We start from the raw sequence: 19,169 nt of genomic DNA on the forward strand, positions 1-19,169 counted from the left end.
TCGTTTTTGTAACTTAATTGTAGTTTGAGATCAGCTTTAGCTTACTCAGTCCTGTTGCCTCTAGAGATTGATAAGTTGATGGGCCAGAGACAAGTATGCTCTCTTGCCCACGACTTTTTCGCAAATGGTAGGATTGTGGTAGATACGAGTAATTTGAACTCGTCTAGAATGGTTGCTGCTAGATTTAGATAAGTTTGACCAAACTTGAAAAATCGAGCCCAAACTCGAATTGGGACAGCTCGACTCAATGTTATCTGACTTGAATAATGAAAATAAAGTTTAAACTAACGAATTTTGAATTCCTCTAAGTAAAGTGGAGTTTCTTGGACTCACTGTTCAAGGAGACTGTCAATGTGTAATGCCGGGATCTTCGGCTTATCAAAGTTGATGGTATGCCTAAGGTGGAAGTTGCCTGAAATTCCACACAGCCCACATTAAGATTCCGAAGTTAGAAAGCACTGGGTGCTTGAAGCAGATGGTTTGAAGAATGAAAAAATTTACCAGAATTCTCTTCCTAGATAGGCTTAATTGAACGGGCTTGAAAGGGGCGGCCTGGTAAAAAATATTGGGCTCGCCTCTTGGGCTGTGCCCATAATGGTATTAACAGGTCCCTTGACCCTGGCCCAGATTCACTTGAGCCCGCCACAAATCAGATCCACTTTCAAGTAGTGTAAATGCGTTGGGTAAAAAAAAAACACATAAACGGTATTTGAACTTTGGTTCAATGTATCAAGTCGTTCTTGAATTTTTAATTTATTTAATATGGTTCTTGAACTATTAGTATTTTTAACCTAGTTTCTAGAATATATGAAAATCTCTAATGTCATTTTTCCGTTATGACTTTCAATCCATTTAGTTAGAGCGGTGAACAAATAGTACACGATTTAGCAAGTCAATGACTTAAATATTCCATGTAATCAGTGTATGATTCAATACATGTTGACATTTTATTTCTCAATTTTTCTATTAATCGGATATAAGCTTGCATGATGGCTTTTCAAATCCACTTTAAATAAAGCTCCTCATGTAAATTCTAGCGAAAGAAAAATTGATTTTATGTGAATATTTACATTGTTACAGTGTTTTGTGTGTGATTTCTCTCGCGAAAATTCAGGTCAATGACGACATTGACAGTAATATAGCAAAATACACCATCAGACCGATGAGACGGAAGCGCATCTTGCCGGTTAAAAAAAAAGGAAAGCACCGTCGGAGTCATTTGAGTAGTTTGTATGTGATATATATATGAAACACAAAAGTGTGTAAAAGTAAAACAGGGGAGTGGCAGAGTAGTGTGAGGCGAGGCTAAGTACAAATTCCGGAACGAATTCATGTGGAGTTGCAAGTGGAGGGTGCATAACCCAACACGCTTTGGACCAAGTTAAACTCCCATACATGATTCTGTTGCATGATGTTGCCAATCACAGATACGCCAGGCCATGCCGTCGACACGAACCCCAGACATTTCACCCCTGGAGCTGCATCGATCACGTAGCTTTTCACCGGAGGATCGAACCGAGCGCCATCACCAAAGTGTATTGCAAGCCTCGGCACCCACGATTCGTCGAACCCAGACCAGGAGCCTGTGCTGTTGTACCTGTAGCAGTACTCCAAAGGCCCTCCCCCGTCCAACTTCGTCCTCTCAAGTCTCTTGGACAGTGCCCATCCTAGAGCACCCACGACAGCCCTGTAAGCCGGTTCCGTTAGAAACGTCAGGCTCGTTCCAGAATCAACGATCGTCCCGCCACCGCGATGGGCCGCCCATATTAGGGAGGGGATCTTTAGCAATGCTCCGTTGATGGATATGCCCTTTACATTCACAGCATAGAAGGGGCTGAGGCTGGTCAGATCAAGCTTGGTGTAACGCATATGTGAAAGCAATGGTGAATGGCTCGCAGCGCCCACGCCTCCAAAAGTGAGATAATTGGAGAGGTAGTTGTGGCTTAGATGATCAACAAGGCAATACGAGAAGGTTCCGCCGAACATGCGTGAGGCCCTGTTCGCAAAGGAGTAGTTGTTGTACGCCAAGCCCAACACCCCGTCGGCTCCCTGGAAGCTCTGACCTCGTATAGTCAGGGTACATCCAACCACCACGTCTTTTACCTTGGTCGCCCTCCCCTTCCCATTTGCGATATCCGCCGTTACCGTCTCTCGCGCAAAGATCCCCAACGCACCCGACCCGTCCGAGTATCTATTTCACCAAAATGAAAGGGGGGGTTTACTCTAATGGGCTAATTTTACTGCCTGTCCTAAGAAGAGAAGTGCACGTCAGTGTGCCTGTGCACATTTACTGTAATTTAGTGACGGCGGCAAGGAGAGGAATCAAGGTACCTGTAATCATAGGAACAGGGTGTAGATGGGGTGGGGCACCGAGCAAGCGAGAAGAGATCCATGAAGTCAATCTTACAAGTACGAGACGAGCAAGGAACAGTCTTGAAGGTGGAGGATCGAGTTGGCCGGAATCCTCTTCTCCGGTTGCGGCGCTTGCAGCTCATCCAGGTCAGTTCGCTTCCGGTATCTGCAATCAGCAACATCTTCTGAGGGGGGGTCCCGACTTTCACTTCCACGAAGTACTGGCCCGTTCCATAGTCCCGACCTGAGGAAATGGGCATCTCTATGGAGACGTTGGTTCGGGGTCTCGGCTTTTCCCACGCCTTCCTCCTCGTGCTCTCGCGGTGCCTACTGAACATGATGCCCTGACGGACAATGTCGCTATGAACAAGCTCCTGGATACGCTCCATCTGATCATAATCAGACTTGGGAGCGTATGCTCCGGAGTGGATTAATTTCAATCGAACGTTCGCTTCGGCAGGGGATGCATAACCAGAAAATGACTTATCATGGGTCTGGATCATCAACACGAGTAAAATGTAGGTGATGGGTAGCATCATTAGTCTGCTCATGATGCCTGATCGGGTATGTTCCAATGGAACAGCTACTGGAAGCTAAATAGAAGAAGAAGAAACAGGGCTAGTGAAGAAGTAGAAGGATAGTTCCTGGAAACAAACAACAAACAAGGAGTACCAACATCAAGATCAACGCTTTGAAGCAAGAGAAAGCAGAGTCCCTTAAAGCATCACAAGACTAGACGAGAGAGACGTTTCTTGTTTCTTCTGCGTCTTAAATAGCTAAAAGATCCACGTTACTTGCCCGCACCAATCAAATGGCTCCTTGATTAGGGTTTCTCCTTTCTTTTTTAACGCAAAATGGGGTTGCATGATTGATTGTGGCCCCCAAAACCTGTTGTAGATTAATATGGTGATTTTGGGCGTTTTCTTCCTTTTTGTTTTTTGTTTTTTTTTGGGGGGGGCGGGGTAGTTAATAAAGATAATTGAATGGAGGGAGGGAATAGTCAGCATGAGATCTCTCTATGATATATGATTGGGCTTCTTTAGGTCCTCCTGACCTCACGGGAACTCAACTCCACTTTTGTCAGCATTATGCGTGAAGGAAGAGAAGAGAAGAGAAGAGAGGCAAATGCCCATTATGAGGAAGAGAAAACAAAGAGTCGAATCTTCTAATCAAATGATTGAAAGTTTCATAGAATTTACTATAATGGACGATTGAAGTTGCAGGAAGAAGCAGGGTGCTTGGCGGAGGAGTTGGAGCGCAGGCTGTTTTCGGCGGGTTGACATTGGCCGACCGCACTCCAGCTGTCCATGGATGGATGGGTGAATGAATGATGATGCATGCATGTGCGCTCCTCCGCTCCTACTACGTATAGGTTGCATCGAGAACCCTTTGGATCAGAAGTCAAAAAAACGCAAGTTGCAGAAGAAATAGGTCCCCTCTTAAGGCAAATAATGATAAGATGCATTCCGTCATGTGGATCTATTGCTCAATTTCTCCCTTTTCTTTGCATAGAAGATGGAAGTTGCTGTTGCTTGTGTGGCCCAAAACATTCCATTTTGTTGTTGACATGTCCTTATCCAATATTTGGATAATCAAAATTCCCAATGAATGACAAAGGGCATCAAGCGCTTCTATGGTAAGTTATAACATTCCGACATGTCATAATTAAATACAAATCTTCGTAAACGTGCGATTCAGTTTGTTCATGTGAACAAGAGTTGGTAATAATTGATATTTTTACAAATTATGTCGGGAGCATCACCGTCAAGATTAGCGGTGTGAAACTAATAGCCAATTTGCTGTTGAAGGGATGTCGGTAGAGCTTAGCATCGTCCTGTCCAAATGACATTCTTCCGAACATTGGGCGTTGCCAAATCACGCAAAGAGACAGTCCTCCGTATGATCCGTGATCCCTCCGAACAGACTTCACATTACATCATCTGTTTCCTCATTACTAACAAAATAATGATAACAGTAGTCGTCTGGTGGGAGAGCCAAACAAAGCCCCATTTTACCATTCCATTCTCATAATTTAATCACCGCATGGTTCCAGCTTGAGCCAGCCAGCTAAGCCATGTTGAAGCAGGGGGAGAGTTGGTAGCATCAATCGTGCCGGGCGACGTGCAGATTTTTCTACCTCCTTCCCCCATTTTCTCATATCATCGCCTTCGTAATCCCCACGTTGGGTTTGACCACCAAATGCATCCGCGCGAGGTGATGTTTCAAAGCATTGAGTGATATTTGAGCGACTCGTTCCTAACATATTTTAAGATGAACTCCGAGTTTTATGTTGGTAACAACAACGCAATCACTTTCTTTGATTTCTGGTCGGCAATGTACATCTTGCTATGTATCTGACGCTTTTAGTTCGCTCTACATCGTGATTGTTAGGTTTGACAAGATTAGTTTTTTGACACTCTGGATTGACTCACTCCATGTGTTGTTCACTTTGGTCCGTCTCATACCATGTCTCACGATTTTATCTTTTGACGTACATGTAAGTACTTCCACAAAGCTCATCCATCCCGATAGTGCTCTAACCTAAGTATGCTTAACATGGAAATTCCATAGATGTTTTCGTTTCATCAAAATGCACTTCTCAATGTTGGATTGAGGATTGTTCTTGTAATGTAATTCCACCAAAAGTAAGTGTTCATCAAGAGAGCAACCAAAGTCAAAGATGCAAGATCCCCACACATCCTTAGGCTCCGTTTGTTTTGCGAAAAATACGGCGCTTTCGAAAAATATTTCTTGAAAAGTTATTTTCCAGAAAAATGACAATGTTTTCCGGTGTTTGGCTAAACTATGAAAACGACTAGAAAAATATTTTCCGTCGTTGTCGTTGGGTAAGAAAATTTAGATTCCTTCGGGAACTCTTTTTAATAAATTTTTTTTATGTTCCTTCTTTTCATTTTTAAAATCAAATTTTTAATTATTTATTTTTATCTCTTTTTCTTGTTCTTTTTTTCTTTTCTTCTTCTTTCTCTTTCCTCCTCCCTCCAGTTGCCGCTCCTTCTTCCTTTGGCCGTTGCTCCATCCTCCTTCCTCCTTCCTCCGGCCACCCTGTGATTGGCCACGACTGGGCCCAGCGAGCTTGAGATGGCCTGTCGCGGCAATCTCGGGCTCTCCCAAGGCCAGCGAGCCATGAGCTCGCCAGATTGGCCATGGCCGGTGAGCTTCGAGCTCGGCTATGATGGCCTACGTTTTCACCAAATTAGATTAACAAGCGGAACAGACAATATCGGACTTGGATTGTGGTGAGGGTGACTATGGGATTTAATTATATTGTACGGTGAATTGTGGGCCACAGTTTAGTGATGGGCGCTATGAAACTCGAGCCTGGCCCCACGACCTCAGCTCTCGCTCCCCCTCTCTCGAAGCTTGCTGTCTTGTCCTCAGTAGCTGGGCGACGCAAGGAAGGGGGAGGAAGATCCAAGCTTCGTTCGGCCGCGGATTGACTTCGTTTTTGCTTATTTTCGACCCTAAAGCAAGCGAAACTTCTAACTGTTCTGCTTGCTAGCCAATTTGTCGCTTGACTGGCCGCGACATGATGTTTGGATTATGGATATTTGGAATCGAAGTTTATCTTGCATGAGCTAGAGAACATGGTTCATTGTCCGATCCATTGCTTGAATTGATATTTGTGAGTCCTGGGTATGTCGATTATGTGGTTCGATTGTGCGATTTTTTTTATTGAAAAGGTCCAAAATTGGGTCACCCGATCTATGGGTGTTCGTCTGTGTGCTTGAAACGTGCGTGAGATGTGTGGTTATGAGTTTTTGGCCTTGTGTTCGATTGTGTGAGGGAAGTGTGGTGTCCTACTATTGTCAAATTGCCCTTTGCAGTGTCAAATCAAGGCATGAGATGTGCTCCAGTTTGTGAAAGTGTGGTCAAGCTTGTTTTGGATGGTTGTCCTGCTTGCTGAGTTATGAGTTGTCTTGATTGTATTTGAATCTGAATAATTGGTCTGAGAATCCTGTTGGCCTATGTCCTGACGAGGACATTTGATACCCACCTGTGTTCGGATAATACTTTGTCGGGGCCTAAGTGGAAATAAGGAAGTCCACGGCCTGTGTCCTATTGGAATGGAATGCCTGAGGCTTGTGTCCCTCGGAAGCCTCGGAATTGGGGAGAATTGAAGCCTGTGTTTCTTATGATTCCCATGACTGGTGTCCCATGGACAAATCATTGAAGTGTTTATCCCTTAGAATCGAGGCATGTGTTTCTCATATACCCATGGCTTGTGTCCCATGGAACGATTCTGAAATGGAAATGGAAAACTAAATGAATCATGTGCATGCTCATGAGTGTGAGAATCGTATTGTATGATGCGTGGAGTCATTGTCGAGTCTTATTCATGGATGTGATTGCTTGATTGCTATTGGTGTCGAATCCTGCTTGATTGGTAGGTTAAATGCTTTACTTGCTGAGCATTCGCTCATCCCTTGCTGTTCAAACCTTTTTAGCTAACTAGGTTCATATGGTTGCGGATGAAAGTAATGATCTCAGAGCCCGCCGATGGAGATGGCGAATAGTACTTGGTGTTGTTTTCCCTCTTAAATCTTCCCAGTGTATTCGTTTGGTTTGCTTAAAGGAAATGATGTAATAAATCGGCATATATATATTTATATATAAAAAGATATTTTCACCCTATGTGATTGATGTGTGCTATATAATGAATGCTATACAAGTTAGGAAATCCTATGACTAAGGCCATACCCCATTAGGCATGCCTGCCATTCCTTTGTATGCATGTACTTGTTTGTTATGTATGGCCGCTGCTTGTTTCTAGTTTACTAAGCTTCAGCGTCCGCCCTCTACTATCTATAATAAATGATTAAAGCAAAGCTTGTAACTAATGTCGAACGACACCCTAGGACATCGGAGCTCTGATTAAGGAAGGAAAGGCCTCTTACAACTAGCCTATCTGATGATCGTTTGTTTTGGTGATATATGCTGTTTTGAAAATGGGTATGCCACAAAGGAGTTTTGCGTGCACGGAGGGGAAAACGTCTTCATGCGAACGCTCCGTTGCTTGAGTTAGCGCCTTTGGGTCATGGGAGGTATAGATATGAGAGTTGATCTTCTTGTTTATCGCCGAATCGAAGTGAATTGAACTTGGAACCCATGGGTGGGTATTCGGCCGTGAGATTGTAAGGGGTATTTGTGCAATTCTTGCTCTGTATGTTGAGCTTAATTGTTGAGTTGAGTACTAATGTTCATGGGTAATGTGTATTCAAAGGCTGATTGTTGTAGTTGTCCTTGGAACGACGAATTGGATGTGGCGGGAGCGGATGACTGAGGAGCCCTATGAGGGAATTATGCACTTTGACGCTTGCGTGTTGAGACTAGGGCTGGGATTGAACTATAGTGACCTCTAATAAACGAGAATTATGGGTTGATCGTGGCGGTAGTAGTCGAGACGATGTGACTTGAGGGGGAACGGTACTGGGGCGTATAGCCGTGGATGGTGGAAGAGGTTCGTGGAGCCTGTGGCTTATATGTTACATTTCGATCGCATGTGGGATGCCAGTTGACCCTGACTTAGCCTTAGCCTCATTGTAGCGTATTTCATGTGGAATTGCCTTGCATGTTTTGGTGTTTGTTCTTGTAGAATTGCTCCTTGCTTTTGTGACATATTGATAGTCTAGTTGTCTGGGATAGTATTAAACTTACTGAGCTTCGGCTCACCCATGTTGCTTCCAATCTTTTCCAGATTAGTTAGCCTGTGATAGGAGCAAGTCGAGGAATAACCCATGGTTGAGAGTGAAGATGATGCAGCAAGCCAATGGCGGGAGTAAACTTTGCACTTTTGTAAAGGACTGATTAAAGAAGAGATATGTGCATGTATATAAAATCATTATATTCTGAATTTGTTGCTTGAGATTCATGTGTGTGACATAGGTTAAGGAATCCTATTAAGGCCACGACCTTTAGGCGTCATGCCTGCTGTTTGTTTTTCATGCATTTGTATTATATATGACTGTGTGTTTATTTTATTTATAATTTTTCATATGCGCCTTCTGTTATATATCTAATATCAGATTAAAACATAACACGATTAGCAAGCAGGTGGCGGGACTAGGACTTGGAGGCTGCCACATCGGCTAAGGCCAGTGAGCTCCTGCCTCGCCGACCTCGCTAGAGATTCCGATGTTGCCCCGTCGTTTTTTCGATCGGGGCGTCACTCTTTTACTGTTACTGGTTTGACCTCGAGCCCCAAACATATGAGCGACCAAACCTAGAACAAAACTCACACCAAACCCTAACCGCAACCTCAGACAAGGCATAACCCAGACTCCTTGTGCGCTGCCGCAACCCCTCCTCCCCACTCAGCCGCCGTCACAATCCACCTCTCCTCCGTTGGAGAAGAGTAATGCCATGAGCGGAGAAGATAAAATTTCAGTTCCCTCAGCCCAAAGTTGCTCCTCTTCATACTTTCTTAAGGCCCAGCATATTCAGCGTCAACAATGGTGGCTTCTCGTTGCCTCTTCCTCCTTGCCTCGATCGCCTTCTTCTCCTCTCTCTCTCTCTCTCTCTCTCATCTTCCCAAACCCAACCTCCTTGCTCGAGTCTAGTGAGGGGAGCCTCAGCCTCCCCAGATCTGGCGAGCCTCGGCCTCACCAAATCTGGCGAGCGCTCACCTCGCTGCCTCAAGCTCACCGTCGAGACGAAGTTCCTAGATCACGACACCGCGTTGGAATCAAAATGGCGTGGAAGAGAGAGAATGAGCAGCAGACATCGTGAGGAGAGAGAACGGCGAGGGACAAAGAGGAGAGAAAGAGGGGAAGATTTTCTGTGATTTTCTTTTCACACATGCGAGAGACAAGCTCGAACAGAGGGGAAAATGAAAAAGAAATCATTTTCCTGAGTTTTATAGGGAAATTTTTTGTTGGTCGGAAAACATTTTCTTTGATCACATATTTTTTTTTTTGGATAAGGAAAATCACATATTTTATGTCTCCCAAACACCAGAAATTGGAGAAAATATTTTTTGGAATAAAATTTTCGGGGTAACAAATGGAGCCTTAATGCTGGAATTATTTGCTTTGGCTGCCTATCTGTCTGTGAGTGAAATTGTACTGTCGTTGCATTTGATAACGACTCTTCTAATAATTAGACACACATTTAAAATCTTTCTTAGAAACGATACTCACTAGAATTCCATAAAATCTTACTATCATTCACGTATCATTTTGCCATGTATCCAATGAAAAGCCAAGTTGATAAGACAAAAACGTGTAGATTTAGTTAACCGATTAACAATCACCAATATAGCATTATTACCCCTTGACTTGGTAGATCGACAATAAAATCCATATCAAGGTGCACCCATTTCCATTTAGATATTTCAAGAGGCTGCAACTGCCCATCTGATTTTTTATGCTCAATTTTTATGGCTTGGCAAACCAAACACTAATCAACAAAGGTCTTACGGTATCATTCTTTATGTTGATTTTTTTTTTGTCTGATTTTATCATATCCTATTTTACTATACAAGTCGCACCGTGTGCGCTATGTCTTGTGTGCGGGTTACGAAATCCTACTCTCTGCTCACAACGCTTGACAATCCAAGGGGTACTAAAATATTATCCCCCATCGCTTAACAACGGGACCTATGCGAATTTTATATTCATGCCGTCTCCATTTACAAGTACTATTTCTTTTGCGTATGTGCAACCATTCCCCATCCATCAAATTCAAGGCGGGATTAGGAGCAGTGATACGGGTGGACGCACATACGTGAAGCGATATATGATAATATTTCAACATTCCTTTTACATTTGGCGCAGCCGATGATTTGAGAATCTTGTTCTGGCTCTTAATTGCTAGGTTTATTCAAAGGGTTGTTGAGCCACAAAATCGAGTTGCTTTAGGGTGTTGTGGGCTGTGGGATTTTACGGAACTTAATTTCTGATTATGATTCGACTGAAGTGAACTTTTGAAGTTTCAAGCATGCTGTGGGAAACAGTTTCTAGTCGTTATGTTTGGCATTGATATTTGCCTGTCTGTGGCCATCTTTTGGGTTGGAGAATGTTGGTTTCTTTTAGTCTTTCGAAAAAGCTTTCTTTAGCTCATTGGAATAGAAGCTTGGTAGAGATAGAAACGATGCGACCAAATTCGGCACGCGGGTTACCACAATACAACGGACAACAACAAATGTTCTAACAAAAATGAGTTTTTCGTTGGCGCGTAGAGTCATTTTGTTACCAAATAAGCTTAGTTTAGTCGAGTCTTTATTAAGATAGTTATTTACTTGATTTTGATATTACTTTCTCACTTAATTAATAGGATTTCTTGTTTATCAGCTCGAGGTAGCTTTCATTGTTTGGTACTGCGTTCTTAGAGGAGTGGTGGGCATTCTTTCTATGATTTTGTAAACTCTTCTTTTGGAAAATATAGGAGTTTAGATATGTTATGAAAGGGGCATAACATGATAGAAAAGGGGGTGGAGGGCATGTTTACTGATACTGGAGCAAGATCCCCTTCAGTAGGAGTGTAATTTGTGGACGGACAATGCGAAAGCTAATGGCCCTGTAGCAACTTGGTTTGGAGAGGGTAAGGAGTGTATCGCCGGTGCGAGAGGACTGGGACAAGGCATGGCTCCCAATAGGCTTCTAGGATGGCGAGGTGGCTTAGAATGATCTAAATTGCGCACCGAATATGAGAAGGGCATTTTTGACTTATATATGTAAGAGTAGATTCGACTCACAAGAGACATCTTTTGACGTTACTAAAACATTCAATGTTGGAACTGCAATAATAAGCGTGCTCAAATGAGAGCACAATGATTGGCCTCTTAGGAAAGTACTTACATGTACGCTAAAGAACAAAATCGTGAGCATCGGTATAAACGGATAAAATCACATAATATCTTGAGCAGGTTAATCCAAGAATGTCAAGAATTTTGCAAGGAACTTTGCAAAAACACAGCCACTGGCACACCATAAACTTGTCCATTTTCATGTCAAGTAACCACTGGAGCAGATGCATGTCCTACTCTGAAGGCTGACTGTATAACCGATTGAAACAAATGTTCCACTGCCCGTGTCTTGTATCATTCCCTTATTAACAATGACATCAGATACTGCAATGAAGCAGATTTGGTCACTTAGATCACGATCCAGGTATTACATTATCCCCAACCCAGCTAATGAACACATGAGGAAATATCACTCTTTCAGTTTTAACACAATCTGCTCAGAGCACATGCCTTTAGATAATTGTATCTGGCTGTTCTGTCAACTAAGCTAATCCCAAATAACAGTTAACCAAAAGAAAATCCTAATACAAAATCCAAGGAAGTATAAACTTAAGTCGCACCTATTTCCCCTTTAGGCAGTAGAAAACCGGCCACAATGTCGACCGATTTTAACAACCTTGCAGTCCATAGAACAGCATTCTAAAAGTTATCCTCCATGATACTGGTGTGTCATTTCTGAAATGCACATGCTCTCGAGTTATCCATTTTTCTCAGATTCAGCCCCCCAATGGCCACTATCAAGGCATGGCTATATCAGCTCCCATCAACTTCCACCTCTATCAGTATCGTATCTTATTTTTCACCTCTGCAGCACATTGTTCTTCATCTCATTCAATACTTTTCCTTGGTTTGAGGGATGAAAGTGTTTATAAACAAGAATATCCCAAAACACTAGTGTTGGTGAAGGAGTAAGGAAGGAGAAAATAAACAGTAACAGTTCTTCAACATTTCTATTTCATTTACTAGTGGGTCCATTTCCAATTTGGAGAGTGAGAGAAGAAAGATTATAGCTTATTCAGGAGAATGTAACAATTCAGCACTCAATCGTTACGGTTCGGATCCCCTGAGGTAAACAGTCAGAAAGATACCCCCTAAAATTAGCTTGGAAGTTCCTTTTTCATCCTTCCTTTTAAATCTTTTGAGGTGAGGGGAATTAAGGAATGTTGTGCTCATCTTACCTGTTAAAACCCCTCTTTAACTGGCTAGAAAGGCAACATGCTTTGGTTAGGATGGAACTCAAGAATAACTCTGATGCTTGAGAGAGCAACTTCCTTGACTCTTTGACAGATTTACCTGTTACAACCCATCTGAACTGGCTAGAAAGGTAACACGCTTTGGTTAGGATGTAACTCGAAAACAATCCGATGCTTGAGAAAGCAACTTCTTTTTCTCCTTGATAGATCCACTTCAGCAAGATACAGCTACATGGTCAAATATAGTCCACCTAGATTGTATTTCCTCTTATTTCCCTTCAAAATTATGGCAAGTGCTGATTTCAGTGGACTGCTTGCGTTTCTGCAGCAAATGAAGATTGTTTCATCACTACTTGCTCTTCTTCATATCTACACCATTTTCACTCCGTCATTCCTAGCCCCAAAAGTTCCTATTGCTTCACCTAACAATATCAATGCAGAAGAGAGGGACAGGCCTAATCCTGAACCAAGCATGTATCGACATGGTTATTATTATTATTATTATTATTATTCACGTCATCTGAAGCGGGCTCATTCCCTATGGAGCACAGAGATGATTGAATGCTACACACGACGATTAAGATCATAAATAGTATAAAGACATGTCAGTGCTTAAGGTAGTAGCAACAGCGCAACAAGTGGAAGGGGTGAAAAATTTAAGTATAGGGGCCATAAAATCACCTCGATTCAAATTTCCTGTCCAAGGGCATAAAGCACATTGTATCAGAAATTTGACACTAGAATGACCTCTTATTCTATTCCTGTGTGATCTGAATTTTGCATATTCATTGGAATGGACATTGTCAGTTGCGACATTCGACCACATAATCAGAAGATGGCGGTGTCAAACTTTTCTGAGCACAGCCTTAAGGTGGGGCTGAAGACCAGTCAAGGCGGTGGCCATCTCAACAACATAAGACAATTCCCCATCGACCAGATTGAACACTCGAGTGATGTCTTTCACCTGGCAACAAGAAGAAAAGAGGTCAGTAGCTGGGAAAAAAATTAGAAGTTGTTCCTCGCAATGGCGGCAGCGGCAGCAGCAACAACAGCAGTTCAGTAGTTAAAGAAGATCGGATGTTACTAGTATATAAGAAAAAAAACAACATTTCGATAACCCTTCAGTTTCAGAGAGGTCATCTACCTTGTATTCGGTCCAAACAAACCAAACAGGAAAAGGGAGAATTGCCAGAATAGGATTGCGCACATGAGATGCAGGAATAGGGGATTATAAGGGAAAGAGAATCAAAGTCTAACCTTGGAAGCGTTGCCCACAAGATCACTCTTGAGGCAGATGACCTTGTGGTCCGCGTCGAAGGTCCCCTTCTGCAACAATAAGAAGAATAAAGGCGGAGAAAGATAGGACCAAGAAGCAGAAGAGACAAGGGCGGGAGGGAAAGAGAACCTGGACTTCGACGAGGCCGGTGCTCTGAGCAAGGACAACCTCGAGAGAGCCGTCGAGCTTGGGGCGCCAGAAGCCGGACTCGGAATGCATGGGGAGGGAGGTGAGGGGGTTCCAGGTCCGCTGGGAGTAGGTAAGGACAGGCTTGCGAGGGTCGGGATGAGAGAAGGTGAGCTCCTCCGCGTAGGCGAAGGAGTCAATGGTGGGATACAGGCCTCGCCCTTCCCCTCTCCACGTCCCCACCAGGTACCCAATCCCTTCCACTGCTAGATGCATTCTTCTTCTTCTTCTTCTTCTTCTTCCTCCTGTTGCTGTCTGGTTTTCTCCGCTGTCCCTTGGCTCACTGCTCACTTGTCCCTCTCTCTGACTCTCTATGGCAGGGGATCCAAATCCCTTTATCCCATCTACTGCTTCTTGGACCATAGGGCTTTCTTTAGGGCCGAATGACTACCGGGCTCTATCAAGAAGATGTTCTCTCTTTCTTACAAAAATCAGTTATTTCCTCAAAACTGAGAGTTTGACATATGTTTTCGCCGTTTAACGTATATTCCGTTATTTTCAGTTTGATTCCTGAATTTGCGCATCAAACCCTTCAACTTTTTCATTTGTCTTATCAATTCCTTCAACTTGCGTAACTCCTCTAACCAATCCCTCCTCTTTCGATGATCTAAATAACATGTTTCGATAAAATGTTTTGTTAGAGTTGGATGATGATATGATAAAGCATGATGTTGGTGAGGAGGTGAGGCTGCTGTTGATCGTGATGGTGGGATGGGTGCAACGGTAATTGGAAATGCCAAATGTTCCATCCACCACAGATCGTCGAGGGCTTAGCTCGCTGTGTGGTAATGGAAACCGGAAGAATGGCAAACCCAACAATCTGAATCTGTTAAAGAGGATCAAACGGGCATGCGTCCGTCTTTGTATATACCTGGAAAGACCCCCCTTTGACCATTTCCTGAAACAACGCCTGGACAACTTCCTTACTCCTCTCTCTCTCTCTCTCTCTCTCTCTCTCTCTCTCTCTCTCTCTGCCATTTATTCTTCGGATTTGTCAAATTATAGCTCTCTCTCTCTCGCCCCCCACCTTCCAACAATGTCTGGTGCTCTCCTTGATCATTGAAAGCCCAGGATGATCCCCCTCAATGATCCATTCAGAGAACTAGTATTAGAAACAGCTCATGGACGATCAGCATGCACCTGATATTGTCCTTTCGGTTACAACCCAACTTCTCTCTTCCAAAAAACCATACCTCCACAAAATTTTACCCCAGTTTGCCCCCCCCTCTCCCCTCCCCAGAATCATCATCTTATTTGGGTCTGCGTGTTTGTGTCTGTCGAGATTGAGAAACATAGAGATGTTGGAGCCGGTTCGTTCCTTGCATAGCCTTCCTCTATTCCTTGGTCAGTGTTTCGCACCTGCTCCCTCCATTGTTCATGTTATTGCTCTGCACTCTGCATCCTAGGCTAGTTTTGGAACCTGATATACGCACTTAAGTATTTTATACGCAGCAGGCATATATCAGCATTCATGGATTATCTTACTCGAGCAAGATTTGCCTGACTCCCACATCCCCACAATGCATCAGTAGACGTGCCTGCCACCCAATTTTCCCCGTAGATGGAGACCCCTGTAGAGATTGGTCTCTCCTTTATTTGACAGAGAGATGCATCCAAATAAACTTCCATTTGATACCCATGGCAAATGCAAGTCATAGTTTGCAATTTCAAGCATTCCCGGGACAATGATCAGAAACTTCCTCTTTTTTCCCAAAGAAGAAGGAAATGTGATTTCATCAAATACAATGTGCCCGGATGGTTATTCCTCAAGTTCACATTCTCTGTTTTCCCTCCTTTCGGTGCAGAAACGTTGTGATGGATCGAGTTTCGATCTCCAGATTCCCGTTGGTGCATGAAGGGTAAAAAGGTGAGGCATACCTGATTTCATAATCTCATTTCGATCCGCTTTGTTCCAATTTAATATGAATTGTAGCCATCGTATCTCTAAAGATGAATGTGTATCCCATATGATTGATGAGGAGCGCACACAGCCAAGTAAATCTGAAGTTATGGACTCAATCCCCAAGAAAGAAACAAATGTATGTTACGACATGCCAGGTGATCCCAAAAAGCCAGATCGAGCAGCTAAAGATGTCTCTGAGTCTACCCGTGATTCGCCTGCTATACCTGCAAATTCTGATCCATTTCCCAAAGATTGTGAAGTTGGATTGAGAAAAGTCGAACGGGATAACAAGAATAATACCACTGCAGATGGACCACCCATTTGCCAGCAGCAGATACCAGGCCTAACAATAACGCATGCCAATAATCATAACCACAACGAAATTTCAACAGCTTCATCAGCAGCGATATTGACAAGTAGACCACTCACAGCAACGACGCTGCAACCGCAACCAAATGCACAGAACTCCAATAGCCAGCAGGGACCGAGCCGTAGTAACAGCTTGGAGAACTCAGGTACAATGCTGAGGCCCCACACAGGTGGGGATGTTCGATGGGAGGCCATCAATATGTTGCCCAAGGGAGGTCCCAAACTTGGCATGAGCAACTTTCGGCTCCTGAAGCGCATAGGTTATGGGGACATAGGGAGCGTGTATCTCGTGGAGCTCCGAGGAACCAACACTCACTTTGCCATGAAAGTGATGGACAAGTCATCCCTTGCCAGCAGAAACAAACTCCAGCGAGCTCAGACCGAAAGGGAGATACTCGGGCTCCTCGATCACCCATTTCTGCCCACTCTTTATTGTTACTTTGAGACCGAAAAGTTCTATTGCTTGGTCATGGAGTTCTGCAGCGGAGGAAATCTGCATTCCCTCCGTCAAAAGCAACAAAACAAGCATTTCACCGAAGAAGCTGCCAGGTTCAGTACCTTTCTTTCTAAAATACTTCTCTTCATTCCAGTTAATTAACCAGCTGTGTGACTAAATGCTGCTTCCTTCCTCTCATTTTTTTTTAATCTTTAATTCAACAAGCAGTGTTTTCTATTCTGTGATAGATCATCAATTTATCAGATCTCCATGAGCGAGCAGCTGATGAATTACCCATTAATGAAAATCAAATTTCAAGGATAGCAATTTATCTTTTTCTCAAAACTGCGATCAACCAAATAGATTGATTAAGGTTTTGTGGCTCAGAAAATCTTCTGTACCTATATTCTAGGATTTCTGAACATAATTTTTGGAAGATGGAACTTTGAAAGGCGATCAATGGACCACAGCAATAGCACACTTCTAAAGTTAGTAATCGCTCTGTCTCTGGATGTCAATCGATTAACTGGTTAAATTCAACAGGTTTTATGCATCGGAGGTGTTGTTGGCGCTGGAATACCTGCACATGCTTGGCATTGTGTACAGGGACCTGAAGCCAGAGAACGTGCTGGTGAGAGATGAAGGGCATATAATGCTTTCGGACTTCGACTTATCACTACGGTGCTCAGTCAGCCCAACACTAGTAAAGTCCTCGTCAGTACATGTAGGCAGTAGCAGCAGCAGCAGCAGCACTGGTTTTTCGTCTGGGGCCATTTTGGATGAGGAGTACGCGGTGCATGGTTGCATGCAGCCATCCAACTTTCTGCCACGGATATTGCCCGGGAAGAAGAGCCGCAAGTCTAAATCGGACTTCGGGGTGCTGGTAGGTGGAGGAGGGCCGCAGTCTCAATTGCCCGAGCTGATGGCGGAGCCAACCAACGTGAGGTCCATGTCCTTTGTGGGGACCCATGAGTATCTGGCTCCGGAGATCGTCCGTGGAGAAGGACATGGGAGCGCAGTCGATTGGTGGACGTTTGGCATATTCTTGTATGAGCTGCTGCACGGCACCACCCCCTTCAAGGGGTCAGGCAACCGGGCCACTCTCTTCAACGTGGTGGGGCAACCCTTGAGATTTCCGGAGACCCCTCACGTGAGTTCCGTGGCGCGGGACTTGATACGAGGCCTCCTAATCAAGGAGCCCCACAAGCGAATTGCCTACAAGAGAGGTGCCACTGAGATCAAGCAACACCCGTTCTTCGAGGGAGTGAATTGGGCCCTGGTGAGGAGTGCTCTGCCTCCCCATGTACCTGATCCCGTCGACTTCTCGCAGTTTGCTGTTAAAGATCCAACGGCAGAACACGCCAACAAGAAGATGATGACTGATAATAATGATGCTACTCATCATGAGAAAGACAACAATCCTAGTGACTCTTCTTACATAGAATTCGAGTACTTCTAACAATCATGGACAATGGTGGATGAATTGATCACCGATGTTTGATGTATACATGAATAGAGCTAAAGATTTTGCAGTTTGAGCGCCGTGGCATCTCTCTCTCTCTCTAGTCCACTAGAAGGAAGATGCGAGGGTGAATTGGGATCAATCACCAATTCCACTTTGCTCTGTAGGCAGAGAAGGCAAAATGCCATGGTCCCTTGGTCATGTGATATGTTTGACTTGTGAATGGCTCAGTTCAATTGCCACCAACAGGGAACTGCCGGCCTACGGACAACGGTGTGCGACCGTAGCTGTCCTACTGAGCGGGAAATTTTCTGGTCCGATTATGAGAAAGGAGGCCTAGTAACAACTTGAGGCGATGTCTTGGGCAGAGTTTTGCAGAAATAGGCTGCATATGCCTCTAACTACAAGTGTTGACGGTGCACAATCCTTCCACTTTGGAAAATTAATCTTTATCAACCCCCAACCTTTCTGTTGTTAAACAAGGATCTTGACCTGAGAGTAATTAAGGCAGCTTCTTAGGAGTTCAATTCATGTAGGTTTATTTTTTGTAGGCTACTTTTCTCCAACAATCCAGGGTTGTACTATGTAAGGGTAATTGGTTCCATAGCGGGTTGATTTCCATCCTGAAACCTTAACCCTCTTCAATCAAGGTTGGTTCCCCATTTGTGGAACCAGGAGCCGACCTTGCTTACCTTGGAACCGGTCCCAAGGTTAATCTAGGAACTGTCCGGGTGTGTTTCGTCCAAGTAGTGACATTACTTGGATTTACAAGGCAGTCGCTGCTCTTGCCGATAGTATTGAGAAAGCATTATACATGCTCATGAAAACCTCTAGCCAGGGAGTGCTTTTGTCGATAGAGGTGATAAAAAATTCTTCATATTTTCTCTATTCTTCTTTATTCCGTCTCTCACTGCTAGCCGTGGCTACCCATCCATTATAGATGAGCATAGTTCTATGGTAGAATCTAGGACCTGAAATCGGGCCGATGGAAAACCTGTTCGGTTCTAGATTTCAAAGTATGAATGATGGGTTTCGGGTTCCAAAAATTGGGGAATCTATTTCGACGGGTAGATTCTAGGTTTCAAGAAGGTGGAACCCGATGCCCGTAATGTAACCCGTAATCTATAGCAAGTTTTTGTGTTTTCCTTGGTATATCTTTTCGCGCAATTCTGCAATATTTCACAGCATCTGATGATAAGTGTTTAATTTGAAACCACTAGTTTGAGCT

The 19,169-nt window shown here is 43.8% G+C and overlaps 3 protein-coding genes across 5 annotated transcripts; 1 reads left to right on the forward strand and 2 right to left on the reverse strand.

Moving 5' to 3' along the window:
- Positions 1–1,209: 1,209 nt before the first annotated feature.
- Positions 1,210–2,974, reverse strand: LOC115738670 (aspartic proteinase NANA, chloroplast). The gene is made up of 2 exons (XM_030671369.2): positions 2,332–2,974; positions 1,210–2,191 (listed from the first exon to the last, which is right to left on the reverse strand). Exons 1-2 carry the CDS (start codon positions 2,901–2,903, stop codon positions 1,330–1,332), a joined length of 1,434 nt encoding a protein of 477 aa, XP_030527229.1. The 5' UTR covers positions 2,904–2,974; the 3' UTR covers positions 1,210–1,329.
- Positions 2,975–12,972: 9,998 nt separating this feature from the next.
- LOC115738678 (peroxynitrite isomerase Rv2717c) lies at positions 12,973–14,077 on the reverse strand. The gene is made up of 3 exons (XM_030671383.2): positions 13,715–14,077; positions 13,567–13,635; positions 12,973–13,273 (listed from the first exon to the last, which is right to left on the reverse strand). The coding sequence occupies exons 1-3, from the start codon at positions 13,985–13,987 to the stop codon at positions 13,154–13,156; spliced, it is 462 nt and encodes a 153-aa protein (XP_030527243.1). The 5' UTR covers positions 13,988–14,077; the 3' UTR covers positions 12,973–13,153.
- A 702-nt stretch (positions 14,078–14,779) lies between these two features.
- LOC115738062 (serine/threonine-protein kinase RHS3-like) lies at positions 14,780–18,008 on the forward strand. 3 transcript variants are annotated; one of them, XM_048273404.1, is made up of 5 exons: positions 14,780–15,115; positions 15,227–15,422; positions 15,577–15,638; positions 15,751–16,592; positions 17,023–18,008. In XM_048273404.1, the coding sequence occupies exons 3-5, from the start codon at positions 15,624–15,626 to the stop codon at positions 17,936–17,938; spliced, it is 1,773 nt and encodes a 590-aa protein (XP_048129361.1). In that variant the 5' UTR covers positions 14,780–15,115; positions 15,227–15,422; positions 15,577–15,623; the 3' UTR covers positions 17,939–18,008. The 3 variants fall into 3 exon arrangements, with proteins under 3 accessions (XP_048129361.1, XP_048129360.1, XP_030526417.2); XM_048273403.1 differs by lacking the exon at positions 15,227–15,422; XM_030670557.2 differs by lacking the exons at positions 14,780–15,115; positions 15,227–15,422; positions 15,577–15,638 and having other exon boundaries at positions 15,649–16,592.
- The last annotated feature ends 1,161 nt before the right edge of the window (positions 18,009–19,169 follow it).

The sequence above is a fragment of the Rhodamnia argentea genome, chromosome 2, assembly GCF_020921035.1.
Source record: "Rhodamnia argentea isolate NSW1041297 chromosome 2, ASM2092103v1, whole genome shotgun sequence".
Lineage (NCBI taxonomy): Eukaryota > Viridiplantae > Streptophyta > Magnoliopsida > Myrtales > Myrtaceae > Rhodamnia > Rhodamnia argentea.